This window comes from Ptychodera flava, chromosome 5 (assembly GCF_041260155.1).
Source record: "Ptychodera flava strain L36383 chromosome 5, AS_Pfla_20210202, whole genome shotgun sequence".
In the NCBI taxonomy this organism is placed as follows: Eukaryota; Metazoa; Hemichordata; class Enteropneusta; family Ptychoderidae; genus Ptychodera; species Ptychodera flava.
In genome coordinates, this window is record NC_091932.1 from 782,407 (window position 1) to 804,629 (window position 22,223).

Below are 22,223 nucleotides of genomic sequence, written 5' to 3' on the forward strand. Positions count from 1 at the left end.
AGCAGGTTGTTCTTACATGAACATTGCTGTTTGGTGTGTTGATTTGTAACACACTATTCTAATATGTTTCAATACCCAAGGAAACATTTGCAACTTTATAGTCAATGCGACATATTAATAAAATTATTTTAATTTTGTATCGGAATATCACAAAACAATGTTGTGATCATCGCAGTCCAGCTAGCTGTTATGAGTAAGCATGTGTACTTGGCTGGACCGATCAAGTTTCTGCAAAAAAATCATTTCACCATCAATGACAAGCTAAAGTGACGTCTGTAATAAATGTGTCCATTCAATATCCAAAGAAAATCAAGGCTATCAATGACACGAAGAAAGTTTGTTTAGAATGATATTTTCGTTTTCAACTACAGTTCTTTGATGCAGTGTGGTCGTCTGGCAATCCATCATCACGGCAGATGTAGTGCATGCAATACACAGTCCACACTGTCCAATCATGCGCGCTTGTTTTCCTGTTATAATTCAATCGGGTCAGAATTTTGTAGCAAGGAACATACAAAATCTTGCAGATAAATCAATTTGGATGATCTATGTTGATCTATGCAAATTCCAAGTTTGGTGGACATGTGAAAATTATGTTTTTTGCCTTCATGGACAAGATGGCATGTTTACCAAGCTGGACGCTCACTGCTAAAAAAAACAATAGGTTTTATTACAGTTTCACATTTCAACCCTTCCTTTGCATCTTTCTCAGCAACATTCCCCAAACCTCTCTCCTTGCATCCCTACCGCTAAATTACTAAATGCACTGAGGAGCACAGTGTCATATCATTGACGCTATTTTTCCCTTTTTCCATTGTGTCTGTATAGCCTCTGATGAAGGTCGTCCGTGTATGTCCGAAACGTTAGGAAGAATAAACATCTATTGTATAGTAGCAGATGGGTCTTGTCAACTATTTTTCACACCTCATTTGCTTATGTTAGAATCTGCTTGTCCCATTGCTGTAGAAGTTGATGTGCATGTTCCTAAAGATGACCTCAGTCCAGTACCTAAGTTTGAGATCTTACAGTCATTCTTGTTTTTCTGGTTTAAATATTTCTTGAGTGGACCAATTCAAACCGAACGTGAGCACATAGTGTCCTTGACGGTATTTTTTCATGGATTTGAACAATTTAATCACCGTACGGTTTCATAGTTTAAAAATGTTTGCATTTTATGACATGTACATGTAGTTTGTGACAGGAAATCAGGGATTGAAATTGGTACAAGGTGCAATGTATTTTTCAGTCTAGAACATATTTTTGTGTTGCAGTATAAAATATTTCTAGTAATATTAATTCTTTCAATGATTCTTTGTTAATGATCCTTTTGGAGATAACTTGATTAATTTTGTTTAATCTGATCAGAATGGAGGACAAAGGTGATGTGATTTCAATCAAGTTTTCATATGACATGAAAGTGTTAGCTGTACAGAGATCACACAAAACTGTTGAATTTATCAACTTTTTAGATGGTTGTGATTCAAAGGAGTACTCACAAAGCTGCAAGGTATGTTTGTTGATTTCTTGTATCAAGTGGCAGATATATATACTGTAACCAAGTAGTTTATTTACTGTATTCTAAGTGGAAGATGAAATACATGCATTAGTGTACTGTGCATGATGATTATTTACACAGAGTGAAAGATGACATCATGTATCAATGTACTGTGCATGATGAAATTCACTTTGATTCTACTACATGGAAGGCTGTCCAAGTCAGCTTAGATCCATTCAAGGAAAAATCATTGTGATTTCAATGTGTTATAAAAACTGAATTCCACAAGTTTTATTTGAAATCTTCTCTTCAATTATCTTTCAATTTGTTGATTTCCGTCAGGGTCTTTGATTTTATTCAGAGAGACATTAATTTGGCAATTTCAGTTTTCCATCATTGCCATTCAACCCAAGAGTTGATTACCCCTTCAAAGTCCAATTAAAATGCACTTCAGTGTTTAAGTTTAAGGCAGTTTCCTTTGCAGAAGGTTCGTTTCTCAACTTTACTAAAAATGAATGTTTCATCTTTAGTCATAAATTTTTCTGACGAATGAGCACAGTGATCATTGAAAGCTCTGTTAGCTGTAAATACAATTGGAACTGTTAGCTGTAAATACAATTGGAACTGTTAGCTGTAACTACAATTGGAACTGTTAGCTGTAAATACAATTGGAACTGTTAGCTGTAATACAATTGGAACTGTTAGCTGTAAATACAATTGGAACTGTTAGCTGTAAATACAATTGGAACTGTTAGCTGTAAATACAATTGGAACTGTTAGCTGTAAATACAATTGGAACTGTTAGCTGTAAATACAATTGGAACTGTTAGCTGTAACTACAATTGGAACTGTTAGCTGTAAATACAATTGGAACTGTTAGCTGTAACTACAATTGGAACTGTAGCTGTAAATACAATTGGAACTGTTAGCTGTAATACAATTGGAACTGTTAGCTGTAACTACAATTGGAACTGTTAGCTGTAAATGCAATTGGAACTGTTAGCTGTAAATACAATTGGAACTGTTAGCTGTAAATACAATTGGAACTGTTAGCTGTAACTACAATTGGAACTGTTAGCTGTAAATACAATTGGAACTGTTAGCTGTAAATACAATTGGAACTGTTAGCTGTAAATGCAATTGGAACTGTTAGCTGTAAATACAATTGGAACTGTTAGCTGTAAATGCAATTGGAACTGTTAGCTGTAACTACAATTGGAACTGTTAGCTGTAAATACAATTGGAACTGTTAGCTGTAAATACAATTGGAACTGTTAGCTGTAAATACAATTGGAACTGTTAGCTGTAAATACAATGTTAGCTGTAACTACAATTGGAACTGTTAGCTGTAACTACAATTGGAACTGTTAGCTGTAAATACAATTGGAACTGTTAGCTGTAAATACAATTGGAACTGTTAGCTGTAAATACAATTGGAACTGTTAGCTGTAAATACAATTGGAACTGTTAGCTGTAAATACAATTGGAACTGTTAGCTGTAAATACAATGTTAGCTGTAAATACAATTGGAACTGTTAGCTGTAACTACAATTGGAACTGTTAGCTGTAAATACAATTGGAACTGTTTGCTGTAAATGCAATTGGAACTAATTTAGGAGAATAAGATATTGTAATTATCAAACTATTAAAATCTAAGTTGTATATTTGTTGCCAGCGTTTTAAAAAGTTTGTGATCATATTTCAGTAGGTATTTATACATGCATGTAAGTAGCTTTTGATTTCAAATCATCTTATCAAAAAAATTCAAAAACATATAGCGAATAGGACTTAATAATATATATTAAGGCAATGAAAACAGTGTCAGAAACCTAAAGGAGCGATAGGTATTGGTGTAGGTTTGTTAGACAGGTACATTGATTTGCATTAGAATTTTACCATATTTTTGCATTTGTAACAAGTTATCCGTACTGTACAACATGTATATTGAACTGTGTGCATCAGCTTCTCAAGTTAATTGTTTTTGTTATTAATTTTAGGGAAAGTCAACCAGGATAATTGGATTTAATTGGACCAATATTAATGAAATCGTATTCATAACAGATCATGGACTGGAATTTTATCAGGTATTTGCCTCATCTTTCTTAAGGCAGTGCGCTTCTCAAAACTAAAAGACTGAAACTTTTGTCGAACTTTCTATGAGGGAACTTAACCCTTTGGCGCCGGTAGGCGCCTGAGGGCGCCCCACCTATCAGACTCCCTTGCAGCCTGCAGGCACATGAAAGCGTATTATTTCTGTAGGCGACCTTTGACTAGTTGTTATAATGTCATCGCTTCAAATAGGGGGCGGGGGGTACCCCAATTCAAATGTCTAGAAATTCGCACCATAATGTATAGTCTTACATCATTCACTGTTTACCAAGTACGGAAGTCAGGTCAGCGGTCAGAATTCGAAGTTCGCCGAAACCTTTGTGAATGAAAATTTAAATATGGTGGTTGAAGACAACAACTACATCGTGTTAGGTAATGTTATTGCTGATATACTTTATTCTTTGTCTGATTCCGACTCCGAATTTGAAGGATTTACAGAGTCTGATATTGAGGACAACATACCATTAGCAAAGTTAGCTAGATGTAGCTCTGATGATGAAGCAGAGTTATACTTTTTAGCCGACAGTGAAGTAGCGAAGGTAGCTCTTGTACCAGTAGTAGTAGCGATAGTGAGGACTACTTGATCGAGTGGACACACGATCTTACTGAAGTTGATGACTTTGAATTTAGTGAAGATTCGGGAATAAATTATGATTTCAATGATAAATCAGCGAAAGATATTTTTGAGTTTTCTTTTAGTCCAGAGTTTCTGACGAAAATAGTAACCAAAACTAACTGCTATGCTGATCAATGTCGTCGTGATCCTAACAACCAGAAGTCTGCATGGGAGGCTGTAACTGTTGATTATTTTGAAGTGCTTCTAGGTGTTATGTTAGCTATGGGTCTCGTTGACAAAAAAGGATTGTTCAAGGAGTATTGGTCTGAATACTGGCTTACACAGACTCCAGCCTTTGGAAAACACATGCCCCGTGACCTTTACTGTCAAATTCTCCGATACCTACACTTTGTTGATAATGAATCCCTACCGATTGATAGAAATGACCCTAACGTCAGAAAATCAAACCCGTAATCGATGCCGTGGTACACAAATTTAGAGATGTCTATACTCCTGAGAGGCAACTAGCTTTGGATGAGAGTATGATTAAGTTCAAAGGAAGGCTAGGAATTAAGCAATTCATCAAAAATAAACCCACTAAATGGGGGATCAAGGTGTTCAACTTGGCTTAATCTACCTCTGGCCATGTCCTGAATTTTGAAGGTCTATCAAGGTCGAGAGTCACAGCCGTCTCCTGAAACATCAGTAACTGACGATGTTGTCATGACACTCATTAGCCCGTACTACAACAAAGGCTATGAGTTGTATTGTGACAACTACTACACATCCCCCACTTTGTTCGACAAATTGAAGAATAAGAAAAGTTTGGCTTGTGGTACTGTCAGGCCATATAGAAAGGGCTTGCCATCCGATATGAAGCCAGGTAGTCCCAAAGTGAAAAATCTCTCTAGTGGACAATTTATTCATTAGCAGAAAAGCAGACAGAAGGCTGTTTCATGGAAAGACTCTAGAGTAGTCAATGTTCTAACTACACTACCCATCAATGCTTAGAGTGATACCGTAATAAGGGCAGTAAAAGTCAGTGGTAGGTGGGAATGGCAGGAAGTACATCGACCTGTAGTAGTTGCTAGATACAATAGGTACATGGGAGGTGTTGGCTTGGCCGATCAGCGTCTTTCCACCTATAAGCGTCACATGAAGGGACTTACCTGGTACCTACAAATATTCTGGTATCTACTTGAAGTATGTGTGGTGAATTCCTTCATTCTTTTCAAGAAAGCAAACCCCCGGGAAAGAATCACTCTACAGATGTTCCGTGGTAAGCTTTGCGAGGAGCTGATAGGTGGGCGCTCATTTGTGAAAAGGCCAGGGAGAAAACCCACAACCACAAAGCAATGACATCAGGTTTGACAGAAATTTGCAGCATGCACCAGCTTTAGCAGAAACCAAGTCAAAATGTCAGGTGCATATTCACAGGAAAAACATAAAATACATTTGTTGGAGCATGCAAGGTTATGATAAGCCCAGTGCCATGTTTCCATCAATACCACTATATGAAAGATTATCAGTACAATGATCCAGAATGTGTAGGTAGAGACATAGCTAGAAAAAGGAAGAAACTATAGAGTAGGATAGGAGTAGGATAGTAGCAGGAAAAAAACACACACTGGAGGTGAGTAAAATAAACTTTTATAAATGATATTGTAATGGTTTTGGTTGAAAAAGGTAGGGAGTCAAGAGATTATCAATACTGTAATTTGCATAATAATATGCTGATTTGCATAACACTGCACAAACATACACTGTAGCCACTTATCATTACATACACTCCGTTTAGGTTTTGACAGTTGTCATAGAAACAAAGTTTACATCACCTTACACTTGCTGTATCTCTCAGCAAGTGGCTCCCTCAGAATAATTCAGGCCTTAGGGGGTCCTTTAAAGGCCACCAACATAGGAGTTGAAGGGTTAAACTTCGCTTTGGAAATCAAGAATAAAAATCTGGTGTTACCATGTTAGAGTTTTTACTACAAACACAAAATTACAAGTACCCAAATCAAATATTGTGAACATTCTTATATTCAAAATGGCTGCCACCCTATGTTAACTCTATGGGAGAAAAATTTAATTTTCAATTTTCATGCACAAAAATAAGCACGTCAAATGAAAACTATCTACACCATGAGCTTCAAAATGAGCCATCACAAGTGGCAGACAAAAAATGTTGTAAAAGTTTTAGAGTCTGAATATGTGTTCCCAAGGTACATTCTAACTATTTTTAAAATTGAAATGCAGTTTACAGTATTTTGAGCCCTTTAATAGCATCAGTATTACAGACAATCTAAATTTATGAATCGTACACAGTCACCATTGAAAGAGGACACAACATTGAAACACCAGCTCTTACAATTCAAAAGGCTTGTGACTGTTTAGAATTTTATCAGGTATTAACTTTGCAAAATACTAAACTGTAATTTTAGGAAAAAGTGACAACCAGGTTAGTTTGCTATATGAAGTAATTACATAATAAATTTTTATAATAATAATAATAATAATAGCTAAATCTTTTGAAGGTGATTAACATTAATTAATAATACAGAACTTTCAATAAATTCTGCACTGGTGACACTTGCTATGAACGTACAATTTGTTGGCAACACAAAAGAATGATACCTGAGATTGGACTTTCTGTCAATCATACTCAATTATTTGCAGGTCATTCCTGAAAAGAAGACTCTAAAGTCTTTAAAGACCATAAGTGTAGGTGTAAACTGGTTTGTGTTTTTGGTAAGTGTGTTTTATTAGCTCTATGTTCAGTGCCTTGTAAATAATATGAGAATAAACTAATTGATATAAGCAAACCTTAAGGTGGCGGTAAAGGCTAGAGCGTCAGTTATAAACTTCAATAAAACTATTGAAATATAAAATTAGTCAACATTCTCTGTGGAATAAAAAAACTAGACATTTGGGGTCAAAGGCATTGCAGAGTTGAACTTCTGAAAAACTGACCAAATAAGAGGAAGTTGGGGAGTCCTTAGTGTATTAACTATGGTAGAGGTCCCCTAGCTTTTAAAAAATGTTTGAAAAAGGAAAGTCATTTTTTTGCTGTTTTTAAGGAAAGTTTGACAAGGCAGTGCTTGCATTCAGAATGCGTGACTGCTATTGTAAATGCGTTTTTAGATTCTTTGAGTGTCAAAGAGGTGTCAAAAGTGAGATTAACCAAAAAGACTGCTCTGTGACTTCAAAAGAGGGGTGCAAATATCCCTTGTTTTCAACATTTTTGACAGAATAACAGTTTTCCTACATAATTTTATGCCAATTTAATCCAACCTTTGAAATGAGATATGGACATGGAATTTTTACAGCCTATTAACAAGGTTACAGACAAGATGACTATGACACAATTTTCCTGTATTTGAAGTACTTTTTGAAAAATCACATTTTGAAATTTGAAAGAATTTTTAAATAATTTTTGATATGAAACCCATGTAAAATTATAAAAACAAATTTTATTTACAAATCCTGCCGTACAAATCTTACAATTAATAGTGTCAATATATTTATAACTAATTTGGTAGTATTAAGTACTATCCAATTATTATTAAATTCAAATATGTAAAACAATATGAAAAATTAAATTTTAATATTTACTGGTGTCATATTTCAAAACCATGGCTGCAAATATACCAGTTTTATATTCTCTGGAGAAAGTATTAAGTAAGGGAGTTATCCTGAAAATTTGAACTTAATATCTTGATTCTAACACTTGAAACTTGACATTAACTCTGAGAAAAGAATTGGTGCAAAAATAGCCTTTACCGCTACCTTAAATTAGTTCTAGTGCTGCCACACATCAAGTATTGTAAAGTGACAAAACTCTTTTAAAATAATAGTCTTCAAAGCATTAACCTTAGGGGCCGTCGATAATAAAAGCTGACGCACGACAAACGTAATTCTTTCGTTTAGGGGGGGAGGGGGTAAAAGCTACATGTAATTTTGTTTTGTGTGCGTCAAAATTGCATAAGGATTTTCTATTGTTTTGCGACTATGCAGAGAGAACACAAACTACTTTCACATTCATCGAGAACAGAATGACTACAAAATGCGGAGACAGAAAATACAATGAAAAGACATGAAGGTGAAATAAAAACTTGTATGGTTTTTCAATGTGAAACATGTATGTGAAGCATTTTCCTACGTGCGTAATACATGTGCCCTTCCGGTATTTTTTCACGGGAGTGCGGATCAGAGAGGTGCGTGTGGGTTTGTCAGAAACGTCATCATAATACAAAATTGATTTCGCATAAGAACTTTCGTTTTGAGGGGGGAGGGAGGGGGTTTCAAGTAAAACGAAGGAATTACGTTTCTTGTGCGTCAGTTTTTATTATTGACGGCACTTTAGTTGTCGCTGTGCCAATTTCTATGGCCATGGGCAACTTTGAACAGCCATTCAACATTTCGTTACGCTCTACCAAAGGAACCAGTCTATGCAGTAGTACTACATTGTACACAATGTAAAACAGTGCATGCTGCAGTACTGTAATGTTTGCAACTGTACTGCAGTTTACACAGCAGTACAATAGTGTATGCAGCAGTACTATGTTTGCAACTGTACTGCAGTATGCACAGCAGTACAATAGTGTCTGCAGCAGTACTATAGTGTTTGCAACTGTACTGCAGTATGCACAGCAGTACAAAAGTATGCAGCAGTACTACAGTGTACACAATGTACTACATTGCATGCAGGGGTACTATAGTGTTTGCAACTGTACTGCAGTTTGCACAGCAGTACAATAGTGTATGCAGCAGTACTATAGTGTTTGCAACTGTACTGCAGTATGCACAGCAGTACAATAGTGTATGTAGCAGTACTACAGTGTACACAATGTACAACAGTGTATGCAGCAGTACTATAGTGTTTGCAACTGTACTGCAGTATGCACAGCAGTACCATAGTGTACAGTATGCAGCAGTACTACAGTGTACACAGTGTACTACAGTGCATGCAGGGGTACTATGGTGTTTGCAACTGTACTGCAGTATGCACAGCAGTATAAGAGTGTATGCAGCAGTACTATAGTGTTTGCAACTGTACTGCAGTATGCACAGCAGTACAAAAGTATGCAGCAGTACTACAGTGTACACAGTGTACTACAGTGCATGCAGGGGTACTATGGTGTTTGCAACTGTACTGCAGTATGCACAGCAGTATAATAGTGTATGCAGCAGTACTATAGTGTTTGCAACTGTATGCAGTACGCACAGCAGTACCATAGTATATGCGGCAGTACTACAGTGTGCACAATGTACTACAGTGCATGCAGGGGTACTGTAGTGTTTGCAACTGTACTGCAGTATGCACAGCAGTACAACAGTGTATGCAGCAGTACTATAGTGTTTGCAACTGTATGCAGTACGCACAGCAGTACCATAGTATATACGGCAGTACTACAGTGTGCACAATGTACTACAGTGTATGTAGCAGTACTATAGTGTTTGCAACTGTACTGCAGTATGCACAGCAGTACAAAAGTATGCAGCAGTACTACAGTGTACACAATGTACTACAGTGTATGCAGGGGTACTATAGTGTTTGCAAGTGTACTGCAGTATGCACAGCAGTATAATAGTGTATGCAGCAGTACTATAGTGTTTGCAACTGTACTGCAGTACGCTCAGCAGTATAATAGTGTATGCAGCAGTACTATAGTGTTTGCAACTGTACCGCAGTACGCACGGCAGTACAAGTGTATGCAGTAGTACTGCAGTGCATGTAGCAGTACTATAGTGTTTGCAACTGTACTGCAGTATCCATAGCAGTGCAAGTGTATGCAGCAGTACTACAGTGCATATAGCAGTACTATAGTGTTCGCAACTCATCACTCTCAAAGATTACAAAGATAGTCATCTGCAGAGCTGACTGCATATAGCTGAATGCGTGAATGCAACAAACAGCAGCAAGGCATGAAAATATATAAAATCGTAACCGTACTGTTCCCAAATTTGAATCTGACTTTTCTAAAGAGTAGGCATATTACCAACAATATTTGCCTCAAGGTTTTTGGCTCCAATCACTTTCCTACCTTCTTTTATTTTTATTATAGCCAGAGAGTTCATTACTACTGTTGTCCTCCACAACACTTGGTAATGTTCTTCATCCGGTTTATTTTAAGGTGAGTGGAACGGTATGTTTTATTGATGTTAATATTCCTGATTGGTGAACTGGTATTTCTGACATGCACTTACTGAAGTACATGTATAGCTGTAAATGAGCTATCAAAGATATCCACCTTCTTCATCAATACATGTGTCACAAAAGGTTATTCTCTACATAACACAGCAGACCTCTGTCAACTGTTGAGTTGCTTGTTTTTTCAAAACCGCTGGTCAGACAGCTTTAAAATTTGGTTTGCACGTCCCTAGGATGACCCTAGTGAGATAATTTCATACAGTTAGGCAATACTTAATTTTGTATCCATGTCTATAGTAGCTTCAGGGACTTTGGCCCTATGTTTTAAGAATATTATTATTTTATTATTTATTATTATTATTATTAGCTCACATTTGGTGTACCAATGTGAGGTTATCGAATAAGCTGAATCAGTTCATTTGCATCTGATTTGCATGTCTGTATGTCTGTATATTTGTGGGTATGTGCGGATGTATGTCCGTCACACACAAAGGCTCCCATACCGCCAAAGCTACCATCTCAGTATTTGGTGTACAGGTAGATGCAGGGGTTGAGATGTGAATTTGTTCAAATGAACACATCAGTGTCAAAAATGTGCAAATGAGGTAAGAAAAAGTGAAATCCTGCAAATGTGCAGGAGGCATGCCAGTGAGAAACAGGCAAACTCCACTGATCTTGACTCATTTCCTGTCATTGTTTATGAACTGTTACATATTAACAGACCAACTGCAACCATAGACAGTAGATGGGGGAAGACCGTTTATACTAAACTAAGAGGGGCTTGTTTCTGCTATGCATGTTGCTAAAGTTGACCTCCAGTACCTAAAGTTAGACCTTAATTACTTTTGTCATTCTTGTTTTTCTGGTTTAAATATTTCTTGTTGTTTTTCTGGTTGTACTGTGCAGAAATCATTGCCATAACATCAACGTAGAATTTTCCTCCACTGAACAGATAGAAACAACATTTATTGTTGATCATTGGTAACCCATACTGGTATATACCAATTCTGATCAAATTTGAGTGACACCGTATAATTGCGGTATTTTTATTATTATTAGTGTCGAATATCATTAGATTTCTTTTTCCCAGTTCAATTGCTCGAACTTCGTTGCCATTGCGTCAGCAGTTTGAGAAAATTGACATATGACCCCATAGGCATGTTAGAGGGCCTGTAAACACTTCTGCCAATTACTGCAATCATTACATCTAATGAAATTTTTATGTAAATTCCCATGTGTTTGGAAAGCCTACGCAAGAACGCTCAATCTGATTGGGCATGATACATACGTATATGCAAGGTCAAATGTAGGTTCTTTTGTTTATGGAAGTACAATGTCTGGGTTTTATTGTCACATGTTTTAGCAATACTTCAGACATTTTATGGCCAAGTATACAAGGCTTCAGTGAAAATACGAGATTTAGTACTTTACATCTGTGAAACCAGCTGGCAGGTCATGTGTTTTTGGGACTCCCCAGGTGGCTATTTTTGCCAGCTGCCGGCTTTTAGCGATAATACTGTAGGTGTTCAATTTCCAATCACCTCATCTGTACCTGAGAGGGTACACTGCTGTTTAACAGGCTGTCATCATGTGTACTTCCTGCTTTTCTGACCCATCATCCCCATAGCTTATTGATTTAACTTTTTATCAAAGATCACCAATAGTGTGGTTCAATGAAATGGAAAAAAGAATTACTTAAACCATGCTGAATTTGTTTAAAAAGTCAATTTCATAATTGGAAACAATTAGCTTGTTTCAAACAAACTATTGTGGGATCAATATTGTTCAAAAAATCAAAGTTACATTTCATTATGAATTGTGTAAATACAATGTAATGTGATGAATTTTCCATAGGGTGGTACTTTGCTGAGATTACCAAAGTTTGAGGTAGATGTTCCAGTGGTACCCAAACCACCAAAACTCTGTCTTCTAGAGAGGGATGTCACTATGTCCAACATGTAAGTACTTATGATAAAATTCAAATAAATGATACACTTTGATTTACCATTTATTTTCAATGAAGGAATCAGGTATGTTATTCTGGTGACAATTTATTCACAATTTGAACATATCCAAATATATCATTCAGACACACTTGGACTTATTTGCTGCATAATCTTAAAAGGACAACAAATTATGACATGCGTAATCAGCTAGTAAATATTTTGTAATTAAAGGGAAATTTCATCTATCAAGCATGTCTTCATTTGATTTTAGCTTTTAGCTTGTAAAATAAAAAGGTGTTTCAGGCTGGAATATTTGGTTAAGTGACAACTTATCACTACATTTTATGTCTACATATCATTTTACTTGAAGAATAATTTGCAAAAAAGGGGTATTGTACCAATGTTTAATTGTTTGGGATGACATGAAAGTACACAATGGCAATCTTCAGTGTAATGTCATTACTTTTAAAATTTCTCTTATGATCCAATTCAAAAGCAACGCAAAAGGTGAATAAGAATATAGAATAATGATTGTGTTGCTGTATTTGGCAGCTATGGCCAAGTGTACATAATTGTTCTCAGACATCAACAGAGAGGTCTTGCTAACATGGGAGCTGAAGTTGTATTATATCAATTGCAAAGGTAAGTCAATGTTGCTAGTTGTTGTCATAGTGTTTTCATACATCAATGTCTACTTTTTAGCTCATATTTGGTATTTTTATAAATACCAAAAAGAGCTTATACATGTATGGTGAGTCGGTGGTGTCTGTATGTCTGTATGTATGTTGGTATGTATGTGCAGATGTATGTCCGTCACACGCAAAAGCTCCCCTACCGCCAAAACTTCCATCTCAGTATTTGGAGTACAGGTAGATGCAGGGGTTAAGATGTGACGTTGTTCAAATGAACACGTCAGTGTCAAAAATGTGCAAATGAGGTAAGAAAAAGGGAAATTCTGCAAATGTTCAGGAGTGGTGGCATGCCAATGACTGAAACACGATACTCCACTGACCTTGAGTCATTTCCTGTCATTATTTATGAACTGTTACATATTAACAGACCTGCTCAAACTAAAGGACAGACCATTAGATCTTGGGAGGGGGGTGGTCACAATGAAATTGTGAACAATTTTTTTTACAAATGTAAATTTCTAAAAAAAAAATTTTCCAAACGAGAAAAGCTGTGCTAATTTTTTTTTCTGAGTAAATTTTCAGATTTATAATTTTTTTTAGTTCGAAGCAGTCTGAGGATACAATGTACAACCATATCACTAGCGCAAATAAGATTGCATGCTGTAACTACAACATACATATGGCCTAGTGATTTATATTGCTGATAGATTCCGTGAAATGCTGCAGATAATCTTTTGACAAGCTGAGAAGCTGGTTGCAAAAAATGTGGTGAAATTTCAATATTTGTGTTTTTAGGACAATTTTCGCCCTTTTTTAGCTCCGCTGTCAGCGACGCGGAGCTTATCAAATAGGTTGATTTGTCGTCGTCGTCCATCGTCGTCCGTCAACAATGGCCTTCTCCTCTGAAACCGCAAGTCCAATTGCTTTGAAATTTTATATGCAGTTCACTTTGGGTGACCTCACTTAAGTTTCTTCAAATCGTGGTGAAATTTACATATTTGTATTTTTGGGGCATTTTTTGCTGTTTTTGGTAAAAAAATCTTCTTCTCTGAAAACGCTTATCCGATTGCTTTGAAATTGGATATGCAGTTTACTTAGGGTGACTTCAGTCAGATTTGTTCAAATTCTGGTGAAATTTGCATATTTGTATTTTTAGGGCAATTTTTGTCATTTTTGGTAAAAAAATCTTTAAAAATCTTCTTCTTCAAAACTACCAGTCAGATAGCTTTGATATTTGGTACATATGTCTCTAGGGATGATCTATTTCAGATTTGTTCAAATTTTGCAGAAATATGGAAATTTGCATTTTTAAGGCAATTTTTGCGATTTTTGGGCAAAAAATGTATTTCTCAAAAAGTACTGGTCTGATAGTTTTGAAATTTGGTATACAGGTTTCTATAGATGAACTAAATAATATATATTGAATTACTGATGAAATCTGTAATTTTGTATTTTTGGGGCAATTTTTACCATTTTTGGTCAAAAAATGTGTATTTCCAAAACTACTCATCTGATAGCTTTGCAATTTGGTATAGAGGTTCCTACAGATGAACTAAATGATATTTATTGAAATCATGATGAAATCTGCAATTTTGTATTTTTGGGCATTTTTTTCCCATTTTTGGTCAAAAAATGTGTATTTCCAAACCACTCATCTGATAGCTTTGCAATTTAGTATACAGGTTTCTACAGATCACCTTAATGATATTTATTGAAATTATGATGAAATCTGCAATTTTGTAAGTTTGGGGCAATTTTGCCATTTTCGGTCAAAAAATGTATTTCTCAAAAAGTACTGGTTTGATAGCTTTGAAATGTGGTATACAGGTTGCTACAGATGAGCTTAGTAATATATATTGAATTTCTGATGAAATCTGTAATTTTGTTTTTTTGGGGGCAATTTTTCCCATTTTTGGTAAAAAAATGTGTTTCTCAAAAAGTACTGGTCTAACAGCTTTATAATTTGGTATACAGGTTTCTATAGATGAACTATATTTGATCTTTTGAAATTATGATTAAATCTGCAATTTTTATTTTTGGGGGCAATTGTTGCCATTTTTGGGCGGAAAATTTTATTCTCAAAAAAACTACTAATCAGATAGCTTTGGTTGACATGTTCTTAGGGATGATCCGATGTGATGTATTCAAAGTATGATGAAATCTTCAATTGTGTATTTTTGCAGCTTATTTTAGCCACTTTTTTCTGGCCACTGTATTGAGCTATCAAAGATTTCCTCGTTCTTCATCAACATGTGTCAAAAATAGTTATTCTCTACATAAACACAGCGGAGCTATATCGGCTGCTAGGTCGCTTGTTGATCAAAACATCATTTTCTCTTTAGCAGCATGTCCAACTTTTGTCATTCTTGTTTTTCTGGTTTAAATATTTCTTGTTGTTTTTCTGGTTGTACTGTGCAGAAATCATTGTCATAACATCAACGTTGAATTTTCCTGCACTGAACAGACAGAAACATTTATCGTTGATCTTTGGTACCCATATTGGTAGGTACCAATTCTTGTCAAATGTGAGCAACACTGTATAATTGCGGTATTTTTTGCCATTATCGTGAGGTCATCAGCCATAGTAAGTTTCTTTTAATCAAAGATGATCATTAACTATTAGGGTTACATGTTCATTTTATTTTCAGCACTGTTTTAATCGTGACTTGTACTTAACACATTTGATATGATTTAAAGAACTGTATTGTGAACCATTAACATCTCCCAAACTTGCAATGAGGCATAATTAAATTCTCAGATGATGTATGATATTTATATTGCACATTTGAAGTGATGTGTATTTTCATGCAAATTTGCCAGGACATGGGTACCCCACTCTACCCATGCATATTTCCCAGGACAGAGACACTAGCCATGCAAATTTGCCAGGACAGAGACTCTACCCATATAAATTTGCTAGCACAGAGACATTACCCAAATGTGATCACTGATACTTGTTCACGAATCATGATCTTGATTATCAATAAGCAATCAAAGACCACTTTTCATGGTTCCATGCATATTTTACATTTATTTATAAGTCAATTTGTAAAACAATTCACCTCTGAAACCCTGGCAAGTCCTGTAGAAATCTATAAATTTTTGAAGTTTTTTTTCTACTCATTGTTTTTCTCCAATACAGAGAATCTCCAGCAAAGAGAACTGATGTTCTTAGGCTAAACATGAGTGGAAGATTTGCTTTGAATGTTGTTGTAAGTTTATTTTGACCCTATTATTTCCGTCTTCAAGTTTCATAAATTGTTGTCCTTCTGCCAGTAAATTCACCTATCACTACGTCATGTATGGGTGATGGGTGTAACAAAATTTTGACCCTGTGTCCTTCAATCTGTACTGCTAAAATTACAGTCATCAAGCTCGTTCAAAAGAGGATCCTAGCACGCATATTAAACATATTACTATGTATATTGGACATGCTTTCTAGAAAAGTTTGATTCTTATAAAATATATTCAAGTAGAAAGATGAGTTTGGTGTGTACACATGATAGTTGATACTTTGACAATGCAGAATGACATACAAACACATCATTATCTGTGTACAGTCATTACACTTACAACTATATACTGCAATCGAACACCTTATCATATGTAATATACAAAATCAAACTATCATGTGAATTTTAATTCATATTTCATGTAAGTTTGGTTATTTTCAGGATAATCTTATTGTTGTCCATCATCAGGCTTCAAAGGTATAGTATGTTTTAGTTTTCTAGTCACATTTGCACAAATTTACCCTCCTCATCACAAGTGTGATATCTGCCTTTAGATGGTCTGTCTGCATCATTTTGTTAAGATTGTTTGTCTATGTCATTTTCTTAAGATAAGTCTGTCTGCTGTCATTTTGTTAAGATAACGATAGTTGTACCCCAACAGGTACCTATCATTTAGCCATAGAGGGAGAATAATAGAATCTCACACCCCAAGGACCTGGGATCAGATTTCTCACACGAGTCTCACACGAGCCGCAGGCTCGTGTGAGACAAAATATCCCCAACTCGTGTGAGAAATCTGATCCCAGGTCCTTGGGGTGTGAGATTCTTTTTCTCACATGACCACAAAATGCGTTAAATTCACATGGTGCACGTACAACATTATCTAAAATCGCGACAACTCTGTCATCTGCCACTGTACTTTGACCTGCTTACTTTGTAGTTCCGGCCTGTGTGTTACTCGTCATGCCATTGGATAACATTTTGCGCGCGGAACGAAACAGGCTGTTTATCATCAAATCAGAGCTCATGTAATATTTACTGCAGAGTGTGGGACGATTTCTGAGAGTGTGAGATCGATTTTTCCCACACCGTTGATCCCGCACTCCCAGCGGCCAGGAATGTGAGAATTTCAACTTCTGTGTGGCAGTTTGTGTATCTTAGATTTAATAGTCTGTTATCCCATGCCTAGGATGCTGGAGTCATCCCTGAGTTTTCGTTACCTTGCATTTGGTATATATTTTGTTACGTGTAGAAAATGAACAAAAGGGTGAACTCAGCAGTTTCCATATAAAATGAAATTTATTACAAAAAATAAAACTAATTGCTAAGTCAGGGATAGAATACAAACTGTAAAAGTGTGCAGACTACTTACCTCAGCTGGGACGGCAAAGTTTCAGTCTGAGAGTTGTAACAGTCAGTCGGATGAATGAACAGTCTTTTGGCTTGCAGGCTTGAAGTTGCACAAAGTCCACAGTATAAATCCAGCATGGCAGTGAAGGTCTTGAACAAGTCTTGAATTTAATACTGCTGGAGTTTCCAAAGACTTGAAGTAACACGCAAGAGACACGATCCCAAAAGTCTGACTGCAAGCTGTGCACGTCCCTATTTATACCCATGTGCTTACGTATGAGCATATAAGAACAATCTAGAACTTTTATTGACATGCTAATTACTGTTCTAAAATTATCTCTCTTACACAACTCATTAAATTTCCAGATCATTCCAAACACTACTAATTGAATTCAAGGTTGTGAGGTCGTTAAGGGCCGTGACCTTGAGAATGTTCTAGATTAATTAAGTCAGGTCATGATGAGTGTGGGGGAAAATGACATACATAACAGTATATATACCAAAGAGAGGTTATCGTATTAGGTAAATCAGTTCATTTACATACCATTTGCCTGTCTGTCTGTATGTATGTATGTATGTCTGTCTGTCTGTCTGTCTGTTTGTATGTTTGTATGTTTGTTTGTATGTATGTATGTACATTGTATGTATGTATGTCCGTCAAGATCAAAAACTCCTAAACCGCAGCATCTATCATCGTAGTATTTGGTGTACAGGTGCTCCGAGGGGTGGAGATGTGAATTATTCAAATGAGCATGTCAGTGTCAAAAATATGCAAATGAGGTAGAAAAGGTAAATTCCTGCAAATTGCTATAACTCTGTAACCATTGGTCAGATAGGGTTGAAACTTGGTATGCAGGTTCCTTTAGGTCTCTAAGTTAGGTGTGTACAAATTAGGGAGAAATTTGCATGTTTGTATTTTTGGGTAATTTTTACCTTCTCGTCTATTTATAGATAGAGAAGGTATTAGAATTGAAAACCAGTATGAGTCCTGTCAACTTCTACTTCCTTTTGTCAAGATCAGTTGACGTCATGCCATTGTGATGGGTCAAATCATAAACTGCTGGGGCTGTTCATGGTTTGGGTTGAGGTGTAGGAGAACGATTTTGAGTTGTGACAAAAATCAAAAGGGACTTAGCCACAATGTTAAGCCTTTCACCAAGGTTACTCAGTTGACTTAGATCTATTACAGACTACTGAGCTGATGTTAGGGGTACTCACTTTGTGTTTGCTCACTCTATGTGCGCTAGGTGTGTTTGGTACTGCGTTACGTGGATATCCCCTCATAGCCTCATGTGATGTGGGCCTGTATGTTGCATAATCTGCAGATAATCATATGCCTCGGAGTCTGAAAACGGTCATTGTGTAAGCCTGTTGGCATTTTTGTAGCATTTTTTCTCATGTAATTTTGCAAAATATCGGTAAGTACCTCAATACTTCTTCACAATCGTTTCCTGGAGTTTCAGAGTCATATGAACGAAAATGAGTGAAAGTTTTAGACAGGAAAATCGGACGTTGGCCATGTTCAATGTTTACAGTACAATCAGAAGTTTATGTGGAGGAAATAACTAACAAACATCGTTCATGATGAGGGAGACCTTCCTATGTGAAGTACCATATTTGATGCTTGTGGAAAGCTTGACCAACACAAAGAAGCATTTAACTTTTAGAAAATGACAAATTGAATAAGAAGATATTCTGAAAATTTCAAATACTGAGGAAAAATGCACAAATATTCAGGCCCCCCCCCCCAAAAAAAAAATTGTGCTGTTCCGATTACATGGTTTTCAAAAATAGGGTAGGTAGGTAGGGAATTTTTTTTTTAATTTTTTTTTTATTTCTCAATGTGCATTTTGTACGCGTTCAAACAAACTACCAGTGAACAATTTCCTCATGAAATGCACTCAAATTGAATACCAATTTATTAAAATAAAATATTCATCAGTAGAATTGAAGTGTGTGGTTTATTAGACTCCCATGGAAATTGATATGGCAGAATTACAATTCTTTGACAGGAAAGTGATCTGTTTATCCACAGGTAAATCTTGTAAGAACTGACACAACACAATATTTACTATCATCAATGCAGTGTTTCATCTAGGATACTATACCAGGGGGGATTGGTCCCCCTCTCCTGGAATTGTTGAGGGGGATTTTAAAATTTTTGGAGGGATTTAACTGAAACATTTAATGACATCCTATATGTAAGTTTTAATGTTGCAGTGATGTCACTTGTGATATACATACTACAAGCCATAAATCACTTGCTTACACAATCCAAGCTGCTGGCTTCAAACACCATCCTCTACAAGATTTTTAGCGACGAAGTTACGTAACTGAGGAAGCTTATAGAGTTGGGAGAAGCAAAGTTGACGTCACTTCCATCAACAACTTCCGTAAAACTATTTTGTCACACCACGTGATCAGTGTTATCTAACGACTGCAGCATACCACTCACGCTGCACACTCACTATCAGCGAAAATAGTATCGTGTTGGATTGACATTATAATTGAACTTAGAGCGTACGTGTGAGTGTATTGGCTTACATGAAAATGCGATAGACAATGATGCATTTACGTTAGAACGTCCATGCTCGATCAAATTGTTTTTGTTCTGTCGGTGTAAATTACGAGATTGGTGGATGTGGATGGACATCTTGCGTGCGTTTGGTCTTTGTCTGACATGCATGTCGTTTCGATCTCCTTTTTACTTTGCAGGGGAGAATGAATTACGTTCCTCATGGGTTTCAAATATGTAAAAAAAAATACGAAGTTTTGAGTGGATTTACGATTTCGTTTGCAAAATTACGAGCGAAAATTTCAGCTTCCCATTTCATCGGCGCGACCGTGCTTTCTAAAGAAACCTCAGTCTCCTACTACCTCCATGATCACATGTTGTACTAGCCCTGCGTACGATGCTGTGTGTTCCGCTACAGCTAATCGCCCCGCTCACCACAGCCCTGCAAAGACCCGTACGTAGGGTCGGTGACTTCAAATCCATTTTGGGACTTGACGTAAAAAGCCAAATTACTGCCGAAATTCAGCATTCTTGGGCCCAAGTCGTATCCCAGGCTACCTCAGCTACTCGATCGCTTCCAAAAATGCCAGTCTTTATTCACTTCTCGTAAATAACCGTCGATGTCGGCAACTCTCTCGCTAGCCCTGCGTACGATGCTGTGTGTGAACTACACCTAACAATAAAATGTTGTGAGATGTTGAAACAGTTTACCCTCCTTCCTACAAAGTTGCAATGTATTGAAACACTTTACTCTCCTTTCTACAAAGTTATAAATTCCCTGGTACGTAAAACAAACACTGTTGCTGTTCGATACTACAATACATCATGAACGTATAATAAACGTCCATGAATACACTGAGGCTGCTTTGCCTCTGTGAGTCCTGGGTCGTCCTTGAGTCTATCAAAAGTGTTACATACTTTGCTGTATCAAAATTTGGCCTGCAACTACTCAGTTTGATAGTAAAAACCATTATTTCAAAGGAGACTTTCACAAATGGAGTCATAATACAAAGGAAAAGGAGAAAAACTGAGGTTATCTGAAAGGTCAAGTCTAGGTCATCTCATCATGTGATGTCAGGCATGAAGACCCCCTAATTACGCAATTATGGTTCACAAGAAACTACCTAGGGTGGTCCAATAGGTGAAAGGTAATTTTGCTGCCTTCCAATTTAAATGGCATTTTGCTGCCTTCCAATTTAAAGGCATTCAGCTTGATTGACTCCCATTCGGCCTACTTTCAAACTGCTATAACTTAAACAAGAAATTATGTGATCTGAATGATTTTAATATTATTGTAGATTCCACCAGTTTAATGATCTAGAAGTGAACATCACCAGACATTTCTTGATGATATCAAAATATCAAATGAAAATATATCTGGGCTAAAACTTTTGAGACTGAATTTGTAAATTTACCAAGAATTTTCGGAAGCTAGAGGGGAAACAGACATAACAGTGAGATGGGCGGACCAGAAAGTCCATGGAAATCAAGCAGGTTGTTCTTACATGAACATTGCTGTTTGGTGTGTTGATTTGTAACACGTACACTATGCTAACATGTTTCAACACCCAAGGAAACATTTGCAACTTTATAGTCAATGCGACATATTAATAAATTATTTTATTTTGTATCGAAATATCACAAAACAATGTTGTGATCATCGCAGTCCAGCTGTTATGAGTAAGCATGTGTACTTGGCTGGACCGATCAAGTTTCTGCAAAAAATCATTTCACTGTCATTGACAAGCTAAAGTGACGTCTTTAATAAATGTGTCCAGTCAATATCCAAAGAAAACCAAGGCATCAATGACACGAAGAAAGTTTGTCAGTCCCCACGGACGAAGTCTGGGGGGACTTATAGATCGGGTCATGTCCGTCCGTCCGTCCGTTCACGCAGACATCAGACTGAGACATGCCCTGGTCAGTTTCTTTCAAACTTTGCACAAGGATAGTACCCTACCCCATACAGATGCACGTCGGTTTGTTTCACAATGCGATCAAATTTGGCCGTGTTAGACTTGGAGGACTTTTTAGTTTACACCTCCATAGACTCCCATGTATAAGGCAGTTCTCCATAGACTCCCAGTTATAAGGCAGTCCTCCATAGACTCCCATGTAAAGGCAGTTCTCCATAGACGCCCATGTATAAGGCCAAGAAAAATAAAAATTTAGTTTCTCATCGTATTCTAGTGCAAAAAGGATGCAGTGACACAGTTTTTAGTCCCCACGGATGAAG

The 22,223-nt window shown here is 36.6% G+C and overlaps 1 protein-coding gene across 8 annotated transcripts in view; it reads left to right on the forward strand.

Moving 5' to 3' along the window:
- Nucleotides 1-22,223, forward strand: part of LOC139132398 (regulator of MON1-CCZ1 complex-like) — a 155,120-nt gene that overhangs the window by 52,637 nt on the left and 80,260 nt on the right. For 6 of the 8 annotated variants that reach the window (XM_070698740.1, XM_070698741.1, XM_070698738.1 and 3 more), the window contains 8 exons: nucleotides 1,366-1,507; nucleotides 3,493-3,579; nucleotides 6,837-6,908; nucleotides 10,226-10,294; nucleotides 12,166-12,269; nucleotides 12,810-12,899; nucleotides 16,032-16,101; nucleotides 16,564-16,599. In XM_070698740.1, coding sequence (XP_070554841.1) covers nucleotides 1,366-1,507; nucleotides 3,493-3,579; nucleotides 6,837-6,908; nucleotides 10,226-10,294; nucleotides 12,166-12,269; nucleotides 12,810-12,899; nucleotides 16,032-16,101; nucleotides 16,564-16,599 — 670 coding nt within the window. The remainder of the gene's footprint in view (nucleotides 1-1,365; nucleotides 1,508-3,492; nucleotides 3,580-6,836; nucleotides 6,909-10,225; nucleotides 10,295-12,165; nucleotides 12,270-12,809; nucleotides 12,900-16,031; nucleotides 16,102-16,563; nucleotides 16,600-22,223) is intronic. The other 2 variants (XM_070698736.1, XM_070698737.1) reach the window with 2 other exon arrangements.